This window comes from Vicugna pacos, chromosome 19 (genome assembly GCF_048564905.1).
Source record: "Vicugna pacos chromosome 19, VicPac4, whole genome shotgun sequence".
Taxonomy (NCBI): domain Eukaryota; kingdom Metazoa; phylum Chordata; class Mammalia; order Artiodactyla; family Camelidae; genus Vicugna; species Vicugna pacos.
Window position 1 is genome coordinate 23,356,252 of NC_133005.1, and position 23,547 is coordinate 23,379,798.

Below are 23,547 nucleotides of genomic sequence, written 5' to 3' on the forward strand. Positions count from 1 at the left end.
TTTTGCTTGAGTTTCAATATGAATACTCTCATTGAAACCAAGCAGGACCCTGAGGGGCCCTCCCAGGGCCCTCTGTCCCTCATTTTTGGTTTGTGAAAAAAAAGACCTTCATCTCCTAGGCCTTTGCTGAGTTCCATAGAGCAGGCACAGGCAGTTACTAATTAGGGAGGTGAGGGGATGCAGAAACAAGGGAAAAGTAGTTAGACAAGAAAGGTAATGACAATAGTTGAGTGATAAAAAGAGTCCGAGGTCCTTCTCAGGGGATATACAGAACAATTTGACACATGTCTTTGAGTTATTCTTCAGGAACTAAGACCCCCGCCTCCCCGTCCAGGTGGAGGATGGTGACTATACACTAAACACAAGCACTAGGCCCCAGATTGGTTGGAAGGAGAAGACTGAGACATGTGCAGTTCTTCTCAAACCACGTGTTTCCATGAGCTAAGGCTATTCTCGCTGCCAGCTAAAGAATGTCACTTGTCATCTGACCCTACAAGAATTAAGTCATTAGCCACTGTGGTTGCTAATCTTCAAAACACTCTGAGAGGAGTTCAGGGTACAGATCAGAAATGAAACACTCTATCCTCTGGAAAAAGGGGTAGAACAGGTCTTCAGATAGTCACATCTTTTCAGGAGAAAACCTTATAAACCTGGATTCCTGTATCTTCCCATACTTGAAAAAGCATTAAAACCATTAACTAAAATATCTGTCCTTTGTGACTAGCAGCAGCCTTTTACTGAGCTGTGTGCTTGGTTGCATGTACCTCCTTTGCCAGAATCATATATATACTGACTTTTACCTGTATACTGACCTTTTACATGTATACTGATCCTTACCTCTTTGGAGCAATTTCTCAGAGCTATCTTGAGAGGCTGTCTCCCAGGCTATAGTCCTTAGTAAGACACTGAATAACTTGACTCACTGCTTTTATGTTGTGTTTTTTTTTTTTTACAGTCAATGTTGCAAATCCCCATTCTGACACCAATCTAATGTGTGTCCCAGTACCACCAACAGAAACAGCCAGATGGAAGAGATGCACAGGACAAGGTATGTGGGAGGAGGTGCAGAGTTCTGTATTTCTCTGAGTACACAACCCTCCCTGAATCTTTGTGTATTCACCAACTTGGAAGCGCTCTCTCTCTCTCTTTTTTAAAACACATAAATTAATTTTCTCACAGTTCTGGAGGCTGAAAGTGGGCGTTTAAGGTATCATTATGGCCACTTTGTGGGGAGAGCTCTCTTTCCAGCTTCAAATAGCTGTCTTCTCACTATGTCCTTGTATGGCCTTTCCTCGGTACTTGGCATAGAAAGAGAGCAAGTGAGCTCTCTGGTGTCTCTTCTCATGAGGACACTAATCCTAGCAGATCAGGACCCCATCCTTATAACTTCATTTAACCTTACTTCCTTAGAGGCTCCCATCTCCAAATACAGTCACATTGGGGGTATATTTGCAGGATTTTGCAGGAACACAAATATTCAGTTTATGGCACTCAGTAAGACTTATTTCAGTTTGTCTATCTCTTTAGCCTCTAATTTGGATACTTCTATGGTTTTCTTTGTCTTTTATAACTTTGTAATTTTTGAGTAATACAGTCCTTCTTATTTTCGTTTTAAGAGAATATTCCTCATTTGTTTTTGTCTGATGTTTCCTTGTGATTGGATTGAGGTTATGCATTCTTAGTCAGAATTCGACATTGGAGATACCATGTCCTTTTCAGGATATCACACCTGGAGGTGCACCATCTCCATCTGTCCCTCCTAGGTGATGCTAATTTTGAACACTTGGTCAGGGTACTAGCCCAGTTTCCCACCAGTTTATATATACTGTCATGTAAGCAGTCTGTGCAACACATGTTAAGACCATGCAAATCTCTGCTTATCATCAAAATTTCACCCTAGATGTAGCAACTATTGGTGACTCTTGCCTATACAGTCTTCATACAGTGACTGCACAGTTACCCAGTCTGCTTTTGAATGTGCTCAGTCTTTATAGCTCATAATCAGTACCTCCATTTCCTTAGATTTCTTCACTCCCATGTGAACATGAGAAGTTAGATGTTTTTGAGGCTATTTCATGAAATACAATTTTAGAATTTAAAATAACTCACAAGAGTTACTGTGTTTATGTCTCTAAGCAGAGAACAATAAATCTACTATTAGCTGAGGGCATTGGCAGCTGTCATAAAGATATGTGCATCAGATACTGTTATTCTAGATACTTTAGAGGAACTAAAGCAGAGGGCATGGTGGGAGGGGGTCTGTTCTGGGAAGTCCTCATAGGTGCTGCTTGGTTACAAGATGTGGTCTTATTATTCATGGGGAGTGGACAGTTAAGCCGAAAACAGTGGTGTGCAATCTGTCAATCACGCTAGAGAAAATCACCAATGAAGTCACCTGGTCCTTAGATAAACAGTAGCCCAGCCTGGGCTTCTTGGCCTGGGTACCCTTCTTCTGACTCTGTTGGCCAGCCGAGGGGGCATCTGTACATTGACCAAAACATCATATTGTGTTTGAGTCAACACCAGCCGACTAACTGAGTTAGAATAATAAATTGCCTGCATACAGGAATAGGTAGAATAGTTGACATTGGCATGCCATTTAGCACACTAGGAACCACTTTTTTTGGCTTGGTCTGGGCACCTGGTTTAGGAAAAAAAACCTCAAGTGCTACTTATTGTTCCAGTTATCTGTTGCTGCATAACAAACTAGCCTAGTGGCTTAAAACAACAACAGTCATTCACTTAGCTCATAAATCTGTGACCTAAAAAAAATTCCAATTGAATAATAAAAGCAAACCCAACCCTATGCTATACATAAGATACAAAATTTTTTATTCAGAAAGAAGAGAGATCTGTCTTACAGACGGGGGTCATAATGTCAATGCCAGTTAGATTCATGCGAAATCCATCAAAATTTAAACATAATTGTATAAGCAAAAATACCACCCCCTAGGAGTAAAAGAGAATTGAGAGTTAAAAATTAAAGGATTCCTCTAGGATTCCAACTAAATATAGGCAGGAGGCAGGAAGCAGGATAAGCAAGTTGCTTAGTTCTAACAGTCCATTTCTTTTATACACATACATACAAATATATATGTATATGTACATATGTATCTCAAATATATGTGAGACATATATTTATATGTGTCTCACAGTATGGAGTCAACTGCCTAAAAGGCAGAGCCAAGAGCAGAAGTGAAAAATGGATTGGGAAATCATTCCTAGGGCACAGAACTACTTAATAGTCAAGAACATTCTCTGTTCTCAGAGTGTAGGAAACTGTCAGTATGTGCCTGATTAATTTTAAAAATTGCTTTGGACCAGTCACTGCTTATATATATATCTCATCCTACCACTCTCTTCCTTTTGACCAGGAATGTCAATTATAGCTATCCCATCCTTGTGTCTCCATTGTACTTTGAGTTGGGTGTATGTGTAGAGTGCTCAGATAACTCATCTTTTTAGTTCATAGGTCTTCTGCACTTTTACCTGTATTTGGACTTCTAAGGCTTAGATGTTGAGATCTTAGTCTTCATACCTAAGCTTGATGTCATAATGTGATACAAGTTTGAGAGTACATTTTTTTTGCATGTAGGAAGGATATGAATTATTACAGCCTAGAAGACAGAGACAGTTACATTAACAGTCCCCGCTGAATCATGTCTCCCAGTGTTCCCATCCTTGTGTTATCCCAACATTGACTATGCTATGCTACTTGATTTGCTCTGGCCAATGAGAAACTGATTCAGAAAGAGGCTTGATAAGCATTTGTGCACTGTACTTTGCCCTCTTGGAACTCAGTTTCCATGCAAATAAAGTGGCCTTTCCTACTGGTGGATGAGAGGCCTATTGGAAGCATACTGTCTATCAACCAAATCCAATGCTTCAGACCTATGGATGAAGCCATCTTGGACCTGTTAGCCCAGGACAGTTGAATGTAGCTGTCTGAGTAAGTACAGGTGAAATTCACAAAAGCATACACAGAATGTGAAAAAGAATAGGTCATTGTTATTTTAAGCCACAAAGTTTTGAGATGGTTTGTTTTGCAGCTCTAGATAATGGATATGTTCAAGTTTCCTATTGCTATCCTCCATGACTTTTATTTCGTGTTATTAAAAAATGTGTCTTTCTGTTGGTAGGAATGTAAATTGGTGCAGTTACTATGGAAAACAGTATGGAAGTTCCAGAAAAAATTAAAAATAAAACCACCTTATGTTCCAACAGTACCACTTCTGGATATATATTCAAAGGAAGTGAAATCATTATCTCAAAGAGATATCTGCACTCCTGTGTTCATTGCAGTTACTTACAATAGCCAAAATATGGAAACCACCTAAGTGTTCATCAATAGATTGTTAAAAAACAAAATTCAGCTGAGTAAATTTTAAAGATCTTATTGGCTTTATTCAGTTCTTCTTGAATCTGGCAGCATCCCATCTAGCAGACAGAAAGGAACTCTGAAGAGCTGTGCAAAATGAAACACTTTTATAGGCAGAATGTAGTGGGAACAAGGAAGTTACCCGAGCAATAAGTGAATTGATTGCGGCAAGATCACTTTCCTTTATGGGATGGCAGGAAGATATCAGGCAGATTACCTTGCTAGGTGACCAGGTGATTCCTGATTGCCTGGTTTAAGGTTTCATTTCTGGAGAAGTTGAAACTGTAATTAAATCAAGTCTTGGTTTAGTGATATGTGGCTTAGCACAAGTGACTCCATTTTAAGTCTGTTGTCTTATTTTTTAACAAGATGAATGTATAAGGAAAATGTGATATATATATCAACTTTATATATATATATTCAACAATATCAACTACATATATTCAACTTTAATAATATAATAGCCAGTTATTTCACCAGCAAAAGCAAGTTTATTCAGGAATAGTCAAAGGAATTGCAGTTCAGGATATGCCAACTATGGTAGCCCATAAACAAACACAGAGAACAAGGAAGGGGAACTTGCTTTTATAGGGAAAAGGGAGGAGTTGGGAGGGACTGTAATAACAAGAGTCCATTGGAAGGATCTGGGAGTCCGAACTACGAACTATGGAGGTTTCTCATTGGCTGGGCTGCTGCTGTCTCTGATTAACTAGGCTGTCCATTGGGCCTGCTGGATAGCAAAGTAGGCAGCACCTTCCTGTTGGAGATGCAGGCATGTGTTTCTGTTTTGAGTAATTGATGATAACATGGCAGAATGTGAAAGCTCCTCCTGTGAACCTGTCCTGACTCTGATTTTAGCTGAGGATTCTTTAATTAATTCCACAATATATTCCAATTATATATTAAGTTTGTTCCATGTTCATCCAAGCACTAGTAGCTCTCAGGTGGTTGCTCTGGTTGCTCTTGAGTGGGTTCAGCCAAATGCATGTGCACAGCGTTCCAGGCTCCCTCAGCGAAGACGATTCTGGTAGGGCCCTTCCAAGCTCTGCCTCTCATTGAAACTACTGGCTGCCCTGCTGTTTCTTTGTTGCTACTAGTTTTCCAGAGCAATTACCCTTCTTTTTTATTGTTTGCCACTAGGATCTTTATTGTTCCCAATAACACCTTACGGCATGAATTCCCATACTCTCTTCCAAATAAAGACAGCCCCCTAAGCAGAGATGCAGAGCTGCCCGTACTCCTGTCTTTTCCCTCCCCTTAGATGGAACCTGAAGTGAATCAGCTTCTCCTGGAGTGACACCACTGCCCTACCCAGAGCTTGGGTTGGGAGAATGGCAGCCTTTGTCTTCTTGGCTTGCCCCTCTTGGAATCTCTGCCTATGATTGGGAGCTGGGAAAGGAGGGTGGTCACAGTTCAAGTGTTCAACCTGGCACTCCTGGGGTAGAACCTCCCCCCTAGGGATGGGAGTTAGGTTGGGGAGGGGAGGCTTAGTCTTCTTGACTGGGCTTGCCTTAAACAGAGCTGGAGTAAAACCTGGGATGAGACCCTGTGACTGTATGACCCTGTGACTGTGGCTTGGTGGGGTGCAGAAGGGGGTTACTGTCCTCTGAGCTGTCCCTGCCAGGAGTACTTAGACCTGCTGTGTGTGTGTGTGTGTGTGTGTCTGTGTGTGTGTGTGTGTGTGTGTGTGTGTGTGTTGGGAGTAAGTGCTGGCTCCAATGTCATAGACTGTATCACAGTGAGAGTTAGTAGGTTTTCTTGGGTAAATGCTTCGTGATTTGCTGTATACCTTAGGTAAATTTCCAGAGACTGTGTTTAAAAAATTTGCCCCCAGAGACTTTCAGTGGTTGTTTTAAAGATTTCCACCAGCCATTCTGCTGTACTGTCTCTATAAGGAGTTTTTTATTTCGTATTTCAGACACTCTTGAGTGATCAGTTCAGTGCAGTAATTCCCTGTCCACCTACTTCCACATGCTCTCACCTGTAAGGATCCTCCAGGTTTTACTGGTGGTTCTCAGATCTGTTTGCCTAGCCCAGTGGTTCTCAAACTCTGGCATGCATTGGAGTCATCCAGAAGGTCTGTTAAAATACAGACTGCTGAGCCCCCAACCCCAGGGTTGCTGATTCAGTGGGTCTTGGCCAAGCCTGAGAAGTTGCATTTCTAAAACATTCCCAGGTGCTGTTGATGCTGACGGTTCAGAGGTGTAAAAGTTAATAAACAGAAACCTCAACTGAACAGAGTTGGGAGACCAGAAAGGGCAGCTCTCACACCCTGTGATGATAGCAGAGCCAGACAGGAAGAAGAAAGACTCCTCTTCTTTCCTGACAAGGACTCAGCCAATGACAATCCATGGAGTCTTTGTTTACTAGAGCCCTCCCAACTTCCTTTCTCCTTCTATAAAAGTGGTCTCCTTCCCTTGTTGTGGGGGGACTTGCATGTGACTCACCATAGTTACAGACCCTGATTTGCAGTTCTCTGCTGATCTTGAATAAATCCCTCTTTGTGGAAGAAATATCTGATAGTCTCTTTGTTTCAGGTCAACAGAGGCCACATTAAATTTTTTTAATTGAGGTATAATTGAATACAACATTATATTAGTTTCAGGAGTACAACATCATGATTTGGTTGCATTTTGAAATGATCACCACAATACTCTAGTTAACAACCATTGCCTGCAGAGTTAAAGGATTGTTTTTCCTTGTGGTGAGAACTTTTAAGATTTACTCTCTTAGCAACTTTCAAATATGCACTACAGTATTATTAACTATAGTTGCCAAGTGGTACATTACACCCCTCTGGCTTATTTATTTTATAACTAGAATTCTGTAACTTTTGACTCCCTTTACCCATTTCACCCAGCACCCCCACCCCACCTCTGACAACCACCAGTCTGTTCTCTCTGTATCTATGAGCTTGTTTTTGTTTGTTAGATTCCTTATATAAGTGAGCTAATATGGTATTTGTCTTTCTCTGTCTGACGTATTTCACTCAGCCCTCAAGTTCCATCCATGTTGTTGCAAATGGTAAGATTTCATTCTTTTTTAATGGATGAATAATATTCCATCTTATATATACACACCACATTTTTTTATCCTTTCATTTGTCAGTGAATACTTAGGTTGTTTCCATATCTTGGCTATTGTAAATAATGCTGCAGTGGACATAGTGTTACAGATACCTTTTTGAGTTAATGTTTTTTTTTCTTCAAATGAATACCTGGAAGTGGAATTGCTGGATCATATGGTAGTTCTATTTTTAATTTTTTGAGGAACCTCCGTACTGTTTTCCTGTAGTGGCAGCACCCATTTACATTCCCACCAACAGTGCACAGGGGGTACCCTTTTTGGAGACCACACTTTGAAAACAGCTGATTTTATCTGACATTCAAGGCAAGATGGTCTCCTTGTTGAGGCACGTGTTAGTGTTTATATTGTACTTTTTATTTCTTTCTACTCTTTTTTTTCCTGTTTTTTTTTTTCTGGTCTGGATCAGAGTAATTCCATCACACCTAGTTATGTTGGTGATATTATCTGTGTGTGTGTGTGTGTGTGTTTGCTGTTGTTGGGGACAATATAATTAAAAATGAAATCTCCTCTCATCCCAGAAAACCTCTCCACAAAGGTAGAAGAGAAAGAAAACAGTTTTGTCACTAAGCATTAAACCAGAATGTAATGTGTGGCAGACAGTCTGCTAAGATGGCAAAGATAGAAATCATACATATTTATGCAGTCAGGCAGATGCAGTCATTATGTACATGTTCTCAAGATAAACAGCAACTAGCCCTGAAGTTAGAGGACCTGAAAGCATCATTTGTCACACATAGTTTACCCTAGATTCACCTGGTAATTAGAGTGGCCATCTGTGTTTGCTAATTCTCTTCATCCAAAGGAAAAACACAATTCTCATATCCTTGTTCCAAGAGGCACTTTTGCAATTTGGAGTGAGGAGCCCAAAGAACCTGCTGAAGTTGGGCTCCTACCTTCCTACAGAAAAGGGGAGTGAGAGGCGCCATCTTCTTGATAATTACATCTCAAGGGGGCAGCTCCCAGGTCTTTGAGAAAGACATTCCTGGGTTGTAAAGCTATCAAGATGACTACTTAAATTTTAAAAAAATCTACATTCATTTTAAAGAGAGAGAGTAAGAATTTTAGAAGTTTTCTAAAGAAAATACTCTAAGAAAAGGGAGGAGGGGATAAGTCTCTTGCCTTATTTTCAACAGGGAGAATTAAATATCTTATTTTAAATTTGTGTTTGATTTGCACTTATACTTTCCTGCTTGCTGTTTGCTTTAGGGAGGAATTTGAGGGTGTTACAAACTATTCTCATTATGTATATGCCTCCTAAATTTAAAAAGTTCATTTTGATGTTCTTTTTATAGCTTCTTGAATTGCCTGCTTATTTTTATATTCCTTTAATGCATTTGTGTTTTGTTTTAATCACACAAATAGCACATAATATACTTTTAAAATTCTGTGAATTTTAAAAGCAATTGTATCACTGCACACTGATGAGAATTACTAAAATAAAGATTCCTTACCACACCAATTGCTGGCAAAGATGTGGAGCAAATGGAAATTTCATGCATTGCTTGTGTTGACCTAAGACAATAAAACAGTCAATTATTTTACCAGCAAAATGGGTTTGCTCGATAACAGCAAATAATTGCAATTCAGGACATGTAAAACTATGACAAACCACAGACAGGTCCAGAAGACCAAGGAGAGGAAACACTTTGTTATAGAGGAGAAGGGGAGGCTGAGAGGGCCTGTTATAAACAAAGAGTTTGTGGGAGGAAACCGGAAGCTTGAAATGTAGTGACTTCTCATTGGCTGGGTTGTGATAGTCTTTCATTGGCTGGGTTATTGCTGGGTCAGGAGAAGTCCTTTCTTCCTCCTGCTGGGTAGTAAAGTATTAACCTTCTTCATGTTGGAGATGCAAAGGTACCATCTCTTCCTGTTGGTAATACAGTATACGCTGAGGGGTAGAGTGTGAGATCTCCCCCTTCTGAACTCCCGACTCCATTTTACATGAAGTTCCCCAACCTTACACCTGTGTATTTACCCGAGTGAAATAAAAACTTAGGATCACACAAAAATCTGTAAACAAAGGTTTATAGCAACTTTATTTGTGTTAGCCAAGAAACTGAAAACAAGCCAAAATTCCTTCAGTGAGTGAAAGAGTAAATAACTTGTACTATATCCCTAGACTACAATACTATTCAGCAGTAAAAAGGAAGGTGTTCTTGATACCCATGGAAACTTGAATGAATCACATTCCATTTATGTGAAGTTTTTAGAAAAGGCAAAACTATAGTGATGAAAAATACATCATTTGTTGCCTAGAATTATGGTGGGATGAGAGTTGGAAAACAAAAGGGTATCTTTTTAGGGTGATGAAGCTATTTAATGTTCTGTTTGTGGTGGTGGTTACATGAATCTAAAGATGTTAAAATTCATAGAACTGTACACTGAAAGGAAAAAGCCAAATTTACTATATGATGTTAACAAATCATAAAAAATAAATAATTGTATCATTCTGTACTTACTGTTCTTTAGCTTCCTTTTAAAATTTAATGTCCAAGAGCTCTTTTCACATCTAAAACTGTAGAAATCCATTATTCTTTTCAAATTTTACATGGCTTTATATATATGAATATGCAGTGGTTTGGTTAAATCCTGTTGATGGCCATGTATTTTATTATCCCAATTTTTCCCTTTGGCAAACAAAATGGGAGTAATTATTTCCCATTACTTCAAACAGTTCTTTTATTTGTGGTTATGCCATCAATTCGATACACATTTTACCTACTTAGATTAGGTAAAATATTTAAATAATTCCAAAGTCGAATCTTCATAACCAGTATATGGCTAGATTCAGAGAAATGTAGCTTTTTAAACCTCTTCTCTTTGCCTTCCTCCTCCTCCTATACATGTACATTAAAATTTTTTTCTTTCCTTTTAAAACTAGTGTCTATGTTTCTGTCTCCCCTCCCCTCTCTCAGTCTCTTCTCAATATGGAGAATTCCAGATTACTTAAGGTTGCTGAAGCCAGGAACAAGATAGCAGCAAAAGCCAGAGGCAAGAACTTCATGCCTGAAGGGTGGGGACAGGCCTGGGGAGAGTGCAGTGGGTCAGATGGGACAGAGCTGCGTGTCACCTGCCTGGAGCTGAAACCTTAATGAGACTTCAGATGAAATCAGAAGTTGGGCAATGGGCCGGTGAGAAAGCAGAAATCTCTTACATCAGGGCAAACAGGTTTGGTTAGACTGTCTAAGCAGGGGCCGCTGTGTACTGGTCCTGTGATTTTAAACTGATACAATATATTTCAGAGAGCAGTTTGTCAGTAAATATTCAATGTCTTAAACAAAGTAAAGCAAAACAAAACTAAAACTATGCTTGCCCTTTGACTCAGAATTAACACACATGGAATAAATGGATAAGTTCACAAAGATGAAAGTACTGTATTTCTGAGCATTACTCATAATGAGTATGTGAAAATCTTAGAGAATTTGTCCAAGATAGAGAATGTCCATCAATAGGAAATTTGCTCATTTATGACACATAACAAACATTAGAATTATGTGCAATTTTAAACAATGGTGATAATTGAGGATTTGTAACGTAAAAAGTTGTCAGTGATATATCAGCGTAAAAGGAAAATTTTGAGAAAATATATATAGTATGATCTAGTCTGATATATAATCTGGACGGATATATACCAAAATTTTTAAGAGTCTTTATCTTTGGGAAGATAATTTATTTGTGATTTTTATTTTTCATTTTATGTTTCATCTGAATGTTGTAAAATGACCATACGTAACATCACAATGAGGAAAAGTCAGTTAAGCTATTTCCATGTAGGAAAAACATCTTTTTTGAAAAGTTTTGCAATGAACATATTCACACAGAAATATTTGCTTTCTTTCCTGAGATTAACACAAGATTGATTAGATTCAAATCAGATTCACAGGAATCAGAGATCTTTCCCATATTACACTTAAGTAATCATTTCAAGGATACAAGAAATTATGAAGCACAGGTAAAACATGCACAAGTCTGGAGTGTCCACACCAGTTCCCAGGGCCTTTCTTGCTAAACTAGAATGAGCTACGGATTGGATTTAATATTAGAGATCTCTAAATGATGTCTGAGAGTTGTGTGTGAGCACATTACTTACAAAAATGGGACTGTTTCTGCACTTCTCCATTTTATTCTCTGAAAATTATGTATATTAGGCATGTACCCTGCCACTGATCTATATGCCTCCTCTATTCTCTGAAAATTATGGAGCATGAAAAATACATGACATTTTTTTTCGAGGAGCCATACCTATAAATCCATAGATTCCAAGTTTTGTTTACCAGAAACAATTCTAGATGAAGCAGGTGCATGCTGCTAGATAAAGACTGTTACTACTTAATATAGTTTAATGAGTTTGCCAGGAAGTCTGGCATGAGCATGTTTATAAGGGGACTCCAATGTAATCAACTTTGTTTTTCTTTTCCTTCCAGAAACAGCCCTGGTAAAGGGAGGAAACTGATTGTAGAACTGTTGTTTCTTTCACATTTCTTAAATAAAGCACTGAGAGGTATCATCACTGAATTTATGACTTACATCAAGAGTGTGTGTGTTTCTTTATGGGAACTTATAGCACTTTCATTATCATGACTCCTATTCTGTTCCCTAATTCCATCTCTCCTGAATTCCTTTTACGATGTGGTGGCTAGAAGTAATGGCAATAATCCAAGGGTGAACTAACCAGGTTACTTAAATTTGGCAATCGCAGGAGCTGTCAAAGTCCTTTAGGATTGTGAAGTCCTTTAGGATAAAAGCATATTCACTCCTCCCCTCCTTACATTGGGTCACCAGCATATGTAATAATTAAGATTTCCTTAGCTTCTTCCAAGCCATTGCCAAAAGTATGAGGTGAGGTTACCCATGTAGATGCCTTATTATAGAACTGTGACTGGGCACGTGCTCCAAAGCTGTTGCCCCTGGGAGTCAAGGTAGCCTGGCAACTAAATGTAAGGGCTCTGATATTAGAAAGACGTGATTCAGATCCTGGTTCTACAACTGATCTGTGACCTTCAGCAGTTTAACTAAAACCTCAGTTTTGTTATGTGTATCAAATGTATAGGGTTGTTGTGAGGACTAAATGAGATCATGCATTCAAAGCCCTCAGTACTGTGCCTGGCACTAGAAAACGCTCTACCACTCTTAAATACTCTCATTATTAACAGTACTTCTCTATAGTTCTTCCTCCAGGTTGCTATTCTTTCTTTCATGCCCTTTGGTATTATTATAGAGCACTTACTAAGTTATTGGGTTGCCTTTGACTTGAGCTTCTGTTTATTGATCTTGTTCACCAGCATCAATTTTCAGTTCTCAGGTTCCCTGAGAGGTAGACTGCATCATTGATAACCCCTGGATATATGATATAGATGCAAAAGATTTCTAAAGCCATTAGCATCAAGTGGTACTATTGTCATGATTATGTGTTAGTTTCTGGGATTGTTCTCAAAAACTCAAAAGCTAAGAAAAGGTTTCTTTTCCCAGACTCACTTGAGAGAGGGAGCAGCAGCCAACAGTATTAGTGATTCCCAGTCATGTAGTTTTTAAGCTGTTTGTTTCCACCTAATAGAGACTGCAATACACTCTCATTATCTTGTCTTAAATTTTTTCCATAATTTGGATCCACAGGAAGCTTGATAATCTTATTAGCTCACAGAAGATCACACAGGTCTGCAAAGTGAGGCTCAGACCCGGTGAAGAGAAAGTAGCTGGTACTCTGGTTGCCAGCTCGATATAAACCAAAGGATGCAGAGAAACTCCATGAAAATGATGAAGCCTTCCGCTTTAGCATAGTTGCTACAGACCCATGATCCAGGGTCCAAAGAGAAAGACAGTCTGTTCTTCCTGTGCATGTATGTGCTGGCTAGCTGGGCCTTTTGAATTTTTGAGACATATTGAGAGTGTTCTCTGGCCTGTGTCTTCAAGATTTTACTGGGGCCAAGAGAGGGCAAAAGCTTTCCAACTGGGTCTGGGCCACAGGGCCAGCTACTCTGTCCCTTGGTATCCATCCCTCTCCCTTCCACAATTTTTTTTTTTAAATTTCAGCTATTGAATTAGTTACTTTCCCTCATTCATGACACAAAGTCATTATTGGTCAGTGCAAGGTCCATCTCTTGTTTACCCATTCATTTCTCTTAAACTGTATACCCTATTCTATTTTCCCTCCCTTTTGATCTAATGAATTTAATAAATATCTTTTTTGAAATGTTCTTTTAAATATGTACTTTCTACATACATTTTTATTTTACACAAACAGTAATGTCTTTTCTTTTTTGTTTTTACTCAGAGCTATAATAGCTTTGTGTATGTTGAATCCGTTGCTCTTAACTTATGTATAGTATTCTAAATTGTGCATCCATATAGTCTTATGGATCCATTACTCCACAGTGGCTCCCCAGATTGCCTTAGAGTGCCAGCCAATAGCAATAATGCTGTAGCTAACAATATAGTACATGTCCTCTTAGGACCTGGGTAAGACTATCTTTGGGGTATCTTGAGGACTAGAATTCTTAGGTCATAAGATAAATGTGTAATGAATTTGAATAAGTAGTAGCAGATTGTGCTCTAAAAAGAGGGCCTGGCCATACTTCTAAAGGCAGTATTTGAGGATTCCCCTATTCCTACATCTTCTCTGACTATGCCTTTATCCAGTTTTCTAATTTTACCAATACTATTATCACAATTTTGAGAATAATTTATCATTTTGTGTAGAATTAACCTGATACTGGCAAAAGTAGGAAAGATTCAGCTTCATACATAGTTTGGGGGTAGGGTAGCAGTATACTGATGGATTGATTGCTTGACTGATGGTTCACTGTGCAGTGCTAGTATAGAAGCAGTGCTAGTTAGTGGAGTGTTCATGGGCTTCTAATCTAATCAGTCTGGGTTTGAATAGTGTCTCTAAGAAGTTAAAAAATGCAGAGTCACACAGCCCCTGAATGGTAGGGTTTGGGGGCAGCACTAGATGAGGCAGGGTGACTCCTAATCTCATGGAGTGGCAGAGTCTGGGGACTGTACTAGGATGTGCTGTGAATCCCAAGGGAGAACTTGCGGTCACCATGGGGCTCCCAAAGCTTAAAAAAGGCCCTTCTTTGCCTCTAAAATAGAAAACAAGATGTTTTCACCAAGAATATTAACAAGTTGCAAGGGTGACCAGTTCTGGCTTCTCTGCATTGAAGAATGGCCAATTTGTCTGGGAAATGTAGCCTTTACTATGGCTGGCCTTAGGTCAAGCTGACATTAGGAAGGTTCTATTACTATAATCAAAGGGAAGAACAGATATTAGAAATACCATATTCATTACAGTGGATGTGGGATTTCTCTAAGGAAAAGGATTTTCCCCAGTATCATTCATCCTGAGAAGAGATGGGTGAGTTCTATGATAGAAAGTGAGAACTCAAAAGAAAGTCTTAAACTTAGGTAAGAAAGAAGTTTTCTCTTCTTTCTGTGGGTGGAAAATGAAGAGGGGACACCAAATGTGGGAAGATAAGCTGGACTTTTAGAATTTGGCAAATAGCTGTAGCAGGGAGGGAATCTAACGCTATAAGATATACTTGGGATTCTTCTAGGAACACATATTTAGCAGGAGTTCAAATTATTCTTTGTGTGGCAGCTCTTCTCTGTTGTACAAACACTTTGGCCATATCTTAAAAAGTAGCACTCTAGTATTATGGTGGGGCATTGTGGGAAAAACCTTGTCTTCCTTAGGGTGACACTGTAGTAAAGAACCAGTAGGTTAAAAAAAGATGGTCTTTATATTGAAGGAGATGATATGTAGTAGAGAGGGACATATTAAAAAATTGGACTCTGGGTATATGTTATTATAATTTGAGCAATAGAGTGAAGTGTGACCTGGGATATACAAAAGTGCATTCTGGAATATAATATAATGTTTACATCTCCATTTTATGCATGAATAAATGAATGCTCATATGTGAATAAGTGATTTGTTTAAGGCCATAGAGCTAAAAAGTGCCGAAACAAGAATGCTACCCCAGGAGCAATGGACCTGAATCTCTATACTCTTAATTTCTGTACCACAGCCCTCAGAAATATGGCTGTCTTCTTCAGATTAACACACCCCCATTGGCTAATAGTCCTACAGCTACTTGTGCCCTCAGAACTCTAACCTAGTGCCATTCAATATGGTAGCCACTAGCCACATAGGACTATTGGGCACTTGTAATATGGCTAGTATAAATTAAAATGTGCTGTCACAGTAATGTACTTGAGATTGCAAAGACTTAGTACCAAAAAGAAATGCAAAATATCTCAAATAATTTTAACATTGATTGCATATTGAAATGATGTTTTGGATTTACTGCATTACATAAAATGTATTGTTAATATCCACTTCACTTACTTAGTTTTACCTTTTTTAATGGGGCCACCAGAAAATTAAAAATTACCTATATGGTTTGCATTTGTGGCCTGTATCCTGATTCTGTTGGAAGCACTGCTCTACCTATTACCTGTTTTCCTGTTGGGAGTCTCGTTGAAGATGCCTTGACTCAGAGATAGAAGTCATATATCTTTACCCGCTTCTTCCTCCCCTCATCCCCCCGTATTTTTATCTTAAATGACTCCATGAATTTAGGTTATGTTTTTCTGTGGAGAAGGCAGACTTGCTCCTCCCCACATTCTGTTTTTCCTATGGGAAAAATCTATGAAAAAAGAAAATATGCCTACTGTTTTGATTCCTATTGCCCCAAGAAAAGCAACAATATGAGAACCGTAAGGCCTTATTACAGAGGCTTACGCTGGGTCATCCATTGGCCAAATTCAATGTTGTAGTCAGCATTCCTATTCCTTGCTTTCTCCTGGGCAGGTAAACTAAAATTCTATCACTTTGTAGCCCTGTCTCCTTTGTCAGACTCCTATGAGAATGATAACATCATGTAAACTGTGGGTGCTTAAATAGTGTTTATTGAATGACTGATGACAGAGAAAACAGTTCGACGTCTCATTTTATAGATAGCAAAGATAAAGAGGAACTGGTGTTTTAAGGGAAAGACCCACATCCCTGCTCATCTGCTTCCTCCAGCTCCAGTCATGCTGTTGGCAGTGTCTATGGTGGTGGTGCTAGTGGCAGGGAATCAGTGGCTGAATCTCTTCTTTCCTTGGTGTCACTCTTAGTAGAAGTGTATGTAGTCTTTCTTGAGATCATGGGGTTGGCGGTGGCAGAGTCCCCAGCGGTGCCATTTGGGATGATGATGGTGTTGATGTTGGCAAAAGGGTTGAAACTTTTGATTTTGGGGAGAAGAGAGAAAATACGATACTTTGTTTGCATCATTACGCTAGAATTCTTGGTAGTTTTTAGCAGTTTCTGGGAGTCTTCTTCAAGTCTGTGGAGCATTTCATTCTGCAGGTAGCTTTTTATTAATTGAACCACTTTTGGTCCAATACAACATTTTTTCTTTCTGCATTTCTCTACCTCTTTTTCATCTATGGCACAGTGGTCTTTGCATCTCCCAAAACCCATCACACATCTTCCCAAGCCAAAGTATTCTGCACAAAGGAAAGAGAAAACCAATGAGCTATGGTTAATAACTAGATCTGATGTTAAAATTGCTGGAGCAGCAGGAATAGAGTTAGAGGGAGTTTGTTAATGCTAAATTTTAAGTACAGTGGTTAGAATGTTGATGGAGGCAACTGGCAGGCCAAGAAAGTCTTTGTACACCTCTGAAATCTCAAATAAATCTTTAGTCTCCCCTCAATGGGTAATTTAAAAAATCTAGGGCACATAGAGGAAAGAAAAAAAGGGAACTCAATTATTTGCTTCAGGATAAGATTTTAGATCTCCAGTATAGCCACTTAGATGCTTGTAGGATATCACTCTCCCCCTGTGATCCTAGAAAATACTGACAAGAGTAAAATCTGTCATAAAACTAATCCAAGAAAGAATTTCCAAAGAGAATCAATAGGACGTTCAACAGTTCTGGCTTCTTGCCAAATCCAGTGGTCCATTACTTTATCTTGCTTGTGGTTCCAGGGGCATGGTGTTCTATCATTTTCAGCCTCCCTGGACACTATGTCCTTCAGATGTTTTATCATAGCCTTAACCTCATCTCTGTGATGATAACTCCCACATTGTTATCTGTATCTCTGAATTTCCTTCTTAGTTTAGTACCTCATCTTCATCTGCTCGATGATTTTTCCATCCCAATGTTTCGTCATTTTTTTTGTCCAAATCAGGAAACCTCTCTCTCACTCATCTTAGTTCAACTGATTTTCCAAAAATCACAAGAAATTTATTTAGTGCCTGATGTTGACATACATTTCACTATTGTTTCTCACCAAAGACAACACAGTAAAATTCTTGTATTTCAAGCAGCTACATTGATTAACCCTACTTTCTCATGTGGAATTTGTGGCTCAAGGTAGCTGACTGACTTTACCCAAGATGACACAGCCATACTTGCTTATATTATAGCCCTTCTCTTAGGGCCCCAAGATTAAAAAAATTACACTTTGACTCTTTTGTTCTCTCTTCCTTGACCCATTGCCCAGCTATTCCAAATATTCGGGTGATTCTTGTATTCTGAAACAAGTCTCAGTGCTTCTGTCTTTTTTTCAAAAAACAGTGGCCAGTCCTCTAATTCAGCCTTTTGCCACGATGTGTTGCTAGATGCAGATACGGGTACTTTGGGGGTTTCCAAGAAGACAAAGGCTGAGAGAAGGAATGAATCTCTGTAAAATTCTGTAAAATTTGAGATGGAGACCTGTTTACTGGATCCTAAGAGGAAACTGTTTATGAGCATAAGGGTAAGGACTTCCTCCTTATTACACCAGGGTACAAACGGATAGGAACCTTTACTTCAAGAGATGGTTTAAATTAGAAATAGAGCAAAATGTCATCTTGGGCTGAGTCCCAGATGATAGCTATGTAAAGGGCAGGAAGGCAGTTTTCTATGTTTGATCGTTTCTGAGTACACAAATAATACCCTGCTTTCTCCATAGCTCCCTGTGTGTGCCCATCAGACAGTCTAGGGCAGAAGCCTATGGAGATACCTGGGGGATGGTGCATAACTGATGCAGTAGGCTGACTTTTCAGCTGTATATTTGGGCACCTCATCTTTCAGTATCTCTCTGGGCTCCCATTGTCATGGACAGCCAAATCCCTGCTTTCTCACACCAACCCCTCTTAAACCCAGGATTCCACATTACCTGTGTTCACCTGGTACTGTAGCATGAGACTGGCAAAGATAGGAAAAAGGAGCTTCATGCCTGTGTGCCAGAAAGGAAGCCTTGTATCTGGCTGGTTCTTGAGCTCCAGCCTTTATTGGCTTCTTCCTGGCCTTAGGCCATGAGCAGTGAAGTACAGCGAAAGCTCACAGCAATTGTGTTTTCTGTGATTCAGTTTGAGAACAGCCCTTCCTGCACATTTCATGTAACAGATTTCCTGTTCTTGGTCCTGGAAGGAAATATAAGACACATGAAATGCGAAAGAAAATACAAGCCCTTTGCATCTCTCCTTAAGGCTTTTTCAGGGCAAGAATAATATATTTGCTTCCCTATTTGAGCCTTAATTATGTGTAAGGCACTTAGTGTGTGAGATTCAGAAGAGCAGAACTTGCTATAACCATGGATCCTGGAGGATAGAGACTCTGTCTTTTTTGTACTCTTGTCTCCAATGGCCAGCATGGGTACTGAATCAACATAAAAACTCAGTACATGTTTGTTGAATGAGTTTGTGGGAGGCAGCTCTTGACATAACTTTAACTTCATTAAAAAAATTGATGTATAATTGACATATAACATCATATTAGTTTCAGGTGTACCTCATAATGATTCAATATTTGTATATGCCCTCAGAAGTAGAATTGCTGGATTATATGGTAGTTCTATTTTTAATTTTTTGAGAAGCTTCCGTATTATTTCCATAGTGACTGAACGAATTTACATTCCTACCAGCGGTGTACATAGGTTCCCTTTTCTCCTCATCATTTGCATTCTTGCCAGCACCTATCTCGTCTTCTTAATGATAGACATTCTAACAGGTGTGAGGTGATGTCTAATCATGGTTTTGATTTGCGTTTTCCTGATGGTTAGTGATATTGAATATCTTTTTATATATCTTTTTGGCCATCTGTATGTCTTCTTTGGAACAATATCTATTCAGATTCTCTGCCCATTTTTAAAATCAATTTCTTTTGCTCCTGAATTGAGTTCTTTATATATTTTGGATATTAACCCCTTATCAGATATATGATTTACAAATATTTTCTCCCATTTGGTAGAGTGCCGTTTCATTTTGTTGATGATATTCTTTGCTATACAGAAGCTTTTTAATTTGTTGTACTCCCCGCTTGTTTATTTTTGATTTTGTTAACCTTTGCTTTTGGTGTCAGATCCAAAAAGTCACCACCAAGACTGATATCACAGAACTTACGTTTTCTTACAAGAGTTTTATGATTTTAGTCGTTCCAAGTCTTTGATCCATTTTGAGTTAATGTTTGTGTATGATGTAAGATAGTGGTCCAGTTTCATTCTTTTGCATGTGGCTGTCCAGTTTTCTCAACACCATCAGTTGAAGAGACTGTCTTTTCTCTGTTGTATATTCTTGGCTCATTTGTTGTAAGTTAATTGACCCCATATGTGTGGTTTTATTTAAGGGCTCTCTTCTTTCTGTTCCACTGTTTATATGTCTGTTTTTATGCCAGTATCATACTTCTCTGACTACTATAGCTTTGTAATATAGTTTGAAATCAGGGAGTGTGATACATCCAGCTTTGTTCTTTGTTGCTATTGCTTTTCTGTTTGGGGGTCTTCTGTGGTTCCATAAAGGTTTTAGGATTGTTTGGTTTAGTTATATGAAAAAAAAACCATTGGAATTTTGATATAGATTGCATTAAATCTATAGATTGCTATGGGTAGTATGGACATTTTAATAATATTAATTCCTCCAATTCATGAGCATGGCATATCTTTCTATTTATTTATGTCTTTTTCAGTTTCTTTCATCAATGTCTTCATGTTTCAGTGTTTTCAGTGTACAGATTTTTTTACCTCCTTGGTTAAATTTATTCCTAAGTATTTTACTTTTTGATGCAATTGTAAATGAGGTTGTTTTCTTAATTTCTATTTCTAATAGTTAATTATTAGCATATAGAAACAACAGATTTTTGTTTATTGATTTTGTATTCTGAAATTTTGCTGAATTTGTTTATCAGTTCTACTAGTATTTTTGGTGGAGCCTTTAGAGTTTATAAAAATATATAATATTAGTTCATATGCAAATAGTGACAGTTTTACTTCTTCCTTTCTCATATGGTTTTTTTTAATCTCTTTTTCTTGTCTAATTTCTATGGCTTTAACTTCCAATATTATGTTGAATAAAAGTGACAAGAGTGGGAATTCTTGTCTTGTTCCTGATCTTACAGAAAGAAATTTCAACTTTTCATCATTGAGTATAATGTTAGCTGTGGGCTTGTCATATATGGCCTTTATTACATTGAGGCATGTTACATACTTTGTTAAGAGTTTATATCTTAGGTGAATGTTGAATTTTGTCAAATGCTTTTTCTACAGCTATTGAGGTGATCATATGATTTTTATCCTTCATTTTGTTGATGTGATGTATCATGTTGATTGATTTGTGGGTGTTGAACCATCCTTGCATCTCTGGAATAAATCTCACTTGATCATAGTTTGTGACTCTTTAAATGTATTGTTGAATTTGGTTTGATAATATTTTATTGGGGATTTTTGCCTCTATGTTCATCAGTTATATTGGTCTGTAATTTTCTTTTCTCATGGTTTCCTTGTCTAGTTTTGGTATTTGGGTAATGTTGGTCTCATAAAATGAGTTTGAAGGTGATTCCTCTCTTCTATTGTTTTGGAAGAGTTTGAGAAGGATTGATACTAATTTTTCTTTCAGTGTTTGATAGAATTTACTGGTGAAGCCACCTGCTCTTGGATTTTTGTTTGTTGTGAAGTTTTTGATTACTGACTCAATCTCCTTACTAATTCATCTGCTCAGATTTTTTTTAACATTTTTTATTGATTTATAATCATTTTACAATGTTGTGTCAAATTCCAGTGTTCAGCACAATTTTTCAATCATTCATGGACATATACACACTCATTGTCACATTTTTTTCTCTGTGATTTATCATAACATTTTGTGTATATTTCCCTGTGCTATACAGTGTAATCTTGTTTATCTATTCTACAATTTTGAAATCCCAGTCTATCCCTTCCCACCTTCTACCCCCCTGGTAACCACAAGTCTGTATTCTCTGTTCATGAGTCTATTTCTGTCCTGTATTTATGCTTTGTTTTTGTTTGTTTGTTTTTGTTTCTTAGATTCCACATATGAGCGATCTCATATGGTATTTTTCTTTCTCTTTCTGGCTTACTTCACTTAGAATGACATTCTCCAGGAGCATCCATGTTGCTGCAAATGGCGTTATGTTGTCGGTTTTTATGGCTGAGTAGTATTCCATTGTATAAATATACCACATCTTCTTTATCCAGTCACCTGTTGATGGACATTTAGGCTGTTTCCATGTTTTGGCTATTGTAAATAGTGCTGCTATGAACATTGGGGTGCAGGTGTCACCCTGAAGTAGATTTCCTTCTGGATACAAGCCCAGGAGTGGGATTCCTGGGTCACATGGTAAGTCTATTCCTAGTCTTTTGAGGAATCTCCACACTGTTTTCCACAGTGGCTGCACCAAACTGCATTCCCACCAGCAGTGTAGGAGGGTTCCCCTTCCTCCACAGCCTCTCCAGCATTTGTCATTTGTGTATTTTTGAATGACGGCCATCCTGACTGGTGTGAGGTGATACCTCATTGTAGTTTTGATTTGCATTTCTCTGATAATTAGTGATATTGAACATTTTTTCATGTGCTTTTTGATCATTTGTATGTCTTCCTTGGAGAATTGCTTGTTTAGGTCTTCTGCCTATTTTTGGATTGGGTTGTTTATTTTCATCTTATTGAGTCGTATGAGCTGCTTATATATTTTGGAGATCAAGCCTTTGTTGGTTTCACTTGCAAAAATTTTCTCCCATTCCGTAGGTTTTCTTCTTGTTTTATTTCTGGTTTCCTTTGCTGTGCAGAAGCTTGTAAGTTTCATTAGGTCCCATTTGTTTATTCTTGCTTTTATTTCTTCTAGGAGAAAATTTTTGAAATGTATGTCAGATAATGTTTTGCCTATGTTTTCCTCTAGGAGGTTTATTGTATCTTGTCTTATGTTTAAGTCTTTAATCCATTTTGAGTTGATTTTTGTATATGGTGTAAGGGTGTGTTCTAGCTTCATTGTTTTACATGCTGCTGTCCAGTTTTCCCAACACCATTTGCTGAAGAGATTGTCTTTATTCCATTGTATATTCTTGCCTCCTTTGTCGAAGATGAGTTGACCAAATGTTTGTGGGTTCATTTCTGGGCTCTCTATTCTGTTCCATTGGTCTATATGTCTGTTTTGGTACCAATACCATGCTGTCTTGATGACTGTAGCTCTATAGTATTGTCTGAAGTCTGGGAGAGTTATTCCTCCAGTCTCTTTCTTTCTCTTCAGTAATGCTTTAGCAATTCTAGGTCTTTGATGGTTCCATATAAATTTTATTATGATTTGTTCTAGTTCTGTGAAATATGTCCTGGGTAATTGGATAGGGATTGCATTAAATCTGTAGATTGCCTTGGGCAGTGTGACCATTTTAACAATATTGATTCTTCCAATCCAAGAGCATGGAATATCTTCCCATTTTTGAAAGTCTTCTTTAATTTCCTTCATCAATGGTTTATAGTTTTCTGTGTATAATTCTTTCACCTCCTTGGTTAGATTTATTCCCAGATATTTTATTACTTTGGGTGCTATTTTAAAGGGGATTGTTTCTTTACTTTCTTTTTCTGTTGATTTATCATTAGTGTAAAGAAAGGCAACTGATTTTTGAACATTAATTTTGTAACCTGCTACCTTGCTGAATTCTTCAATCAGCTCTAGTAGCTTTTGTGTGGACCTTTTAGGGTTTTCTATATATAGTAACATGTCGTCAGCATATAATGACACTTTTACCTCTTCTTTTCCAATTTGGATCCGTTTTATTTCTTTCTCTTGCCTGATTGCTGTGGCTAGGACTTCCAGGACTAT

At 38.2% G+C, this 23,547-nt stretch overlaps 1 protein-coding gene and 1 long non-coding RNA gene across 2 annotated transcripts in view; one reads left to right on the forward strand and one right to left on the reverse strand.

Annotated features, from left to right (window-relative positions):
- Positions 1-959: 959 nt before the first annotated feature.
- LOC102531197 (uncharacterized) overlaps positions 960-23,547 on the forward strand; it is a 142,497-nt gene continuing 119,909 nt past the window's right edge. The window contains exon 1 of the long non-coding RNA XR_012061455.1: positions 960-1,048. This is a non-coding gene — a long non-coding RNA (uncharacterized lncRNA). The remainder of the gene's footprint in view (positions 1,049-23,547) is intronic.
- Positions 16,518-18,674, reverse strand: DEFB129 (defensin beta 129). Its single transcript, XM_006220170.4, has 2 exons — positions 18,617-18,674; positions 16,518-16,957 (listed from the first exon to the last, which is right to left on the reverse strand). Exons 1-2 carry the CDS (start codon positions 18,672-18,674, stop codon positions 16,518-16,520), a joined length of 498 nt encoding a protein of 165 aa, XP_006220232.2.